This window comes from Chelon labrosus (assembly GCF_963514085.1).
Source record: "Chelon labrosus genome assembly, chromosome: 5".
NCBI lineage: Eukaryota > Metazoa > Chordata > Actinopteri > Mugiliformes > Mugilidae > Chelon > Chelon labrosus.
In genome coordinates, this window is record NC_140341.1 from 30,517,069 (window position 1) to 30,523,068 (window position 6,000).

General features: G+C 39.3%; 1 protein-coding gene across 1 annotated transcript in view; it reads right to left on the bottom strand.

Annotated features, from left to right (window-relative positions):
- The window catches only part of slc4a3 (solute carrier family 4 member 3), a 57,146-nt gene extending 54,731 nt beyond the window's left edge, over positions 1 to 2,415 (bottom strand). Inside the window, exon 1 of the mRNA XM_084544839.1 lies at positions 1,965 to 2,415. Within this exon, the coding sequence (XP_084400965.1) occupies positions 1,965 to 2,018 (54 nt within the window). The 5' untranslated portion in view covers positions 2,019 to 2,415. The remainder of the gene's footprint in view (positions 1 to 1,964) is intronic.
- Positions 2,416 to 6,000: the final 3,585 nt, after the last annotated feature.

Consider the following 6,000-nt stretch of genomic DNA (forward strand, 5'->3'; position numbering starts at 1 on the left):
AGCCCTACTTCAGTTAAAACTGTCTTTTTTTATGACCTGCTTGCAACCATATCGCAAATGTATTTAGAGAGACTAAGAAACGAGTTGTTTGATTTTGACATTCACGATACACTCAAAGGACAGAATTTGCCTGAGGGCGTGAGAACAGTTCACAGTCAAATACTTCCTTTTGAAATACCAGATGCAGCTGGATAAATACACGATTCGGGAAACAGGAAACACAACCGATAACAAATATTATTTTTCAGCATACAGTATTGCATAAGCCTACCTATTTACAGGCATTGCTCTCTGGCCTACAATAAACAAACAATTTGGCAGCAGATTAGTGTTAAAATGTGAAATGAAGTAAATGAAATCCGAAAGAATAAAAAAAAAAGAGGCATACACATACACTGACAAAAATGAGAGCAAATGTTAGAATCTTGGGTGTATTTAACACAATTGCCTCATGTTCTAAAGTTAAACTTAACTATATAGTGCAGAAACTACATGATATGCAGAGAGGGTACATGAATTAGTTCAGATCGTGTTGGGATGAAGTGAGTCAATAATGTAGAGATGTTAATTATCGTTAATTATCTAACCCGTGCAGCAATCCACCAATCAGGTCTGTATGGTAGGAGTGGCCAGATGTAAGCCGCTCCTTAGTGAAAGGCACATGGCAGCCTGCCTGGTGTTTGCCGAAAGGCACATGAAAGACTCTCAGACCATGAGAAACAACATTTTCTGGTCTGATGAAACAAAGATTGAACTCTTTGGCGTGAATACCAGGTGTCATGTTTGGAGGAAAACAGGCACCGCTCATCACCAGGCCAATACCATCCCTAAAGTGAAGCATGGTGGTGGCAGCATCATGCTGTGGGATGTTTTTCAGCGGCAGGAACTGACTAGTCAGGATAGGGGGAAAGATAAATGCAGCAATGTTACAGAGACATCCTAAAAACCTGCTCCAAAGCGGTCTAGACCTCAGATTGGGGCGACGGTTCATCTTTCAGCAGAACAACAACCCTAAGCACACAGCCAAGATACCAAAGGAGTGGCTTCAGGACAACTCTAAGAATGTCCTTGAGTTGCCCAGCCAGAGCCCAGACTTGAATCTGATTCAACATCTCTGGAGAGATCTGAAAAAAACTGCAAAACTGCCCAAAGATAGGTGTGCCAAGCTTGTGGCATCATATTCAAAAAGACTTGAGGCTGTACCAAAGGTGCATCAATAAAAAACTGAGTAAAGGCTGTGAATACTAATGTACATGTGGTTTTTATTTTTAATAAATTTGCAAAAATCTAAAAAAAATAAAACATTTTCACGTTGCCATCATGGGGTGTTGTGTGTAGAAGTCTGAGGAAAAAACATAACAAAATATGGGAAAAGTGAAGCGCTGGGAATACTTTCCGGATGCGTTACAGATGTAGTGGGCTATAGAAAATCTGCCAACACACAAAGACTACAAAGGGTACAACCTGTGTTACTTCATTTTCCCAAGGGACTCAGTACTCTTCATCACTCAAGTTGCTTGGGAGAGCTCTCAGGTCCAATTAGGGCAGTTCAAATCAAACTGAAGGCAACATAGAGTTATGCAGCCCTTGGCTAAACAGTTACGCTCTTGAGAGGGCGGCTGGACAAGGCACCACAGTGATTGTTGGTGAATATTTACTAATATTTATATGGGTTTCACATGGGAATATTCACAGATTTCATAGGTAATCCCAGGCGTTTCACGTGGGTATTTGTATGGGTTTCACATAAAATTTATACATCAGTTTCAGATGTAATTATGAGTTTCACATGATTATTTGTATGAGTTTTACGTATGGGTTTCACATGTAATCTCATGGGTTTCATGTTTAATGCCGCTTGTGCATTGAACATGTGACCATGTGCAAAAACACAGGTCATGGGTTAAATTTTTTATCTGTCTCATATAGATTAGGTTTTAGAAACAATTCAAATCAACCTTTACCTGTTGCAGGTTGATCAACACATCTATGTCAGGGGCATGACCTCCTGTAGCCATGGGGCCCGGCAAGCAGCCAGTCAGTAAAGAGTACCCTTCTGAAGAGAACAGAGGCCTGCAGGAAAGTCCGCAAGTGTCACTGAAATAAAACTAGGAGGAGAGAGACTGGGTGAGGAATTGCTGTGTGAGGTGGAAGATGACAAGCGTGAAAGGGATTAGGTGTGGGAGTCAGTGTGTGAAGAGGGGAATAAGCATGAGAGGAAGGGAGGACCTGGAGGAGGATGAGGATCAGCCTTTCTCTTTCACAGCTGAGGATCTGAGAAGCCTTTGGGGTGGCATCACCTGGAAGAAAATGGACAGGAGACTAATTAAAAATGAGGAGTATTTAGCTGTAACCAATCACACATAATGTACTGAAAACACTGTACATGATTAGTGCATGCCGGGAAATAAACACCAATACATTGTCTGCTGGTATGTGATATGAAATACTGATCAAAAAGTTACCTTTACAGAAATGTATTCAAAAGCATGTAACTAAATTACATAATTAACCAATTATCTGATTACATCACATTATTTCAATGCCCCCTCCCAGCTGCACTGTGGCATTTTTGGTGGGTGGCTTTATTTTTAAAATTAATAAATTAAACTGGTGGTGTTTTTTAATCAGATACCAAGATGACAGAAGAGGTTTGTATACAATACAATATACACATTACATCACCTTGCTCTTTTATTATTATTTTTTTAAATAATCAAGAAAAAATGTGTTCAGACCCCTGGCGTAACATGTTTATCTGACTAATGACAGTTTTACATGTTCATTAATGTATTCATTAGTTTTTTATTAGTTAACAGTTAGAAGCAGTAAGGAAATACCACTCACACATGTGTATGGTAAATATGAAGTTAAAGCCATCAGCCAGCTTTACAGAAATACTGTAACTAGGGGAAATTGCAAGCCTGGCTTTTGTCACAGGTAAAAAAAACAGCACCTCAAACCTGATTAGATTAGATTCAACTGTACTGTCATTGTGCAGAGTACAAACACAGATCAAATGAAGTACAGTTAGCATCTAATCTGAAGTGCAAAGAAATTTAAAGATACATTGCCGGACCTTTACATAACAAGGAATGTTCACTGGATCCATGCTCATGCCAAATGAGCTTGGTAAATCTCGATGTATTCCCCAGTATACATTGAAGCACTGGCACACCAGTATTCATGTTTTTTTTTTGTTTTTTTTTTACATCAACCAGATTTTGACTCTTTCGGAGTGAACAAGGACAAACACAGATAACGAGTGTGTCCTTTCCTTGCCAGAGAGCACTGAAAGAAGAGAAGGGACTGACGGCAGACGAGACTTCAAGAGTCCTACTGCCAGCAGGTTGACCTGTGGCTGTGCGTCATAAGAATGTGTCAACTATGTGCTCTCAGTGGCAGAAGGAGAATGAAACTTCTGCACTGCAGGTTTAATGCATTCCAAAACAAATCAAACAATTAAAATATAACCTGCTGGTATGCAGAGTTTCTAAGCTTGAGCTTCTAAACTAACTGGCTGCTAGCTATAGCATACTCACTGCCCAAACATGAGAATGGTATCTATCTACTAACACCGCTGTAAGCTATTTGAAAGACAACATATTAGCAAATAGGTCAAAGTTTCTTCTATTCTTAAATAAGTGTCACTTGGATATGGAGCAGGACTTCTCACTGCCTAATCTTGAGCTGTCTACATCGAGATTCCAGTCTGATATCTCTACTCTTACAAGCAACAAGCAATAAAAAGCCAAAAAGAAAATTGAAATTAAGTAATGAGACCTGATGGAGTGTGTGTGCAATCACTAGTGGTTCTCCTTTTAATTATCCTGGGCAGTGCAGGAGGGGTCAGGCCACTGAAGATCTAGACTTTGTAGTGTTCACAATTTCTGCTTCAAATCCTTCTGCCAAACCAGACAGAACAGGAAATACTGAAATTTTCTATTCCAGTAATCTCTCTTTGATGTGCAGACTTCACTTGGTGTTTATATAACTCATATTCTTGAACTGGTCAATACAATAATGTATAATATGTATAATGAGTTATCAACAGAAGAATATTCAACTGAGTAAAGTAAATACTATCAATATATCATGTACTGCAGATGTAAAGAAGTCATGGGAAGTGTTGAAATATAGCCAAAAAATCCCAAGTGACCCATTCTGTTTGGCGTTGCTGTTTGTTTTCCGACTGTCACACTAAGAGGCCCTTTATGCGTCTCGGTTTTATTCAGCTGACTCATTCACTTCCTTTGAGACATTTACATCTGGCTCATAGCTCACATTATGCACACGGCTCTGAAAAAATAACAGTATGCTGTTGAGATGCAGAACTGTTTGGGGTTATCACTTGAACTGTTAAGCAATTATTGCGATCAAAATGACATGACTACATTGCAATGGATGTCAGCCACCACACAATATCTAACACACCAAAACATGTTCTATAGCTTTATAGGACAAGACATGATTTGTGGTGTGATCTACACATCATCCCTAATAAAATCTATCCATACCTTACCCTAACCCTAACTTGTGTTTCATTTAAAAAGAGGACACACAAAGGGTTTCAAATGCCTAACATGTCACACAAAATATCATGTGCCACTTCCATCCCATGATACCACAATAGTCTTGGTCTACCTTTGATAGCGGTACAGAAAGAAATACAGTTTGATTTTATTAATATTCAGTCTGTTAAAGGATGATATTGTGCAGATTTATTGCATGAGCTGCACATAAGGATGACATGTATTACAAGGCATTGCATCGACAGATCAGTTAACTCAGTTAGTTCAATTAGCTTCTAGGTACCTGTATCTATCGCTGCATAATATGGACTGATCCATTCTGAGCAGATCCCATTGTGAGTAACATTACAATAATCACTCCTGCTGCTCAAATGTGTCACGGAAAAATACAAGTTCCCCCCAGAGCATCTTGCGGTACCCCCTCACACATGCCTCCTCTTACTTTCCATTGTGTCTGCAGTGCCAGAGAGTTGTCCTGATTGGCCACCAGTGGAGTTTGTAGTTACCTTGACCAAAGCTGACCCAGCTCCTGCCTGACCCTCTACAGCTTAATTCACAGCTACAGTAATATCAAATGTCCCACCCCCTTCATACAGGCTGTGTAATCAGAGAGCTCTGAATGGCTCTGCCTTTTGAATGTGTGAAGAGTTCACTGACAGATGTAAATAACCAGCACTGTCAGTGGTGGCATCGACTGAGTAATGCCAGCAGACACAAAAATTAGAAAAATAAAACCTGATGAAATACTCGGTCAAATGCTTGGTCACAGGGCACATTTTCAAGTTCATTTACCAAGAAAAGCTAAACATAGCAGAAGGCTGCAAGCTTTACCCAGAGTTTCTTGTTAAACATGAATGACTGAGAAATAAAAGAAGCACATTACAAGTGATTACATAATGAATATGAATGTCAGACTGCATGTTCATGCAACTACTGTACACCTGTTTATAAACATTCAAACAGATTACTAAGCACAGCAGAAAGCTTAACCTTGCAAATAACTTTATAAATACCCTCAGTCAGGCTACTTTCTACTTGGCAGGTGTCTTGTTTGAATTATGTGCTGCCTTGAAAATGTCAACAATGATAAAAGTATTCAGTGAATTCGCTGGAATCTACACCTAGACCAATTCTGGATTCATGCCAAACACTGATATTAATATTTGTAGGTTTAAAAGTGGATATGAGTGAACACCATTTTTCTTTTTTTGGCTTACCCTAAAGCTGTGTTCTTAAATGGTAATACCACTACTGCCTCAGGAGTAAATTAATATTTCTATCCATTTATACTATGTAACTGTACCTATTGTGAACACCCTGTGGAGTTTTAGCCACTGCACCACCATATGCATGTTGGGAACTGTAAAGTGTTGAACCCTGTGAGTTCATGTGTATGTTAGAGGAGACTGGGTTATCTGATGAGTTTAGAGTTATAGCACAGAGGCACAGATGTTTGTGCGGTTTTCTT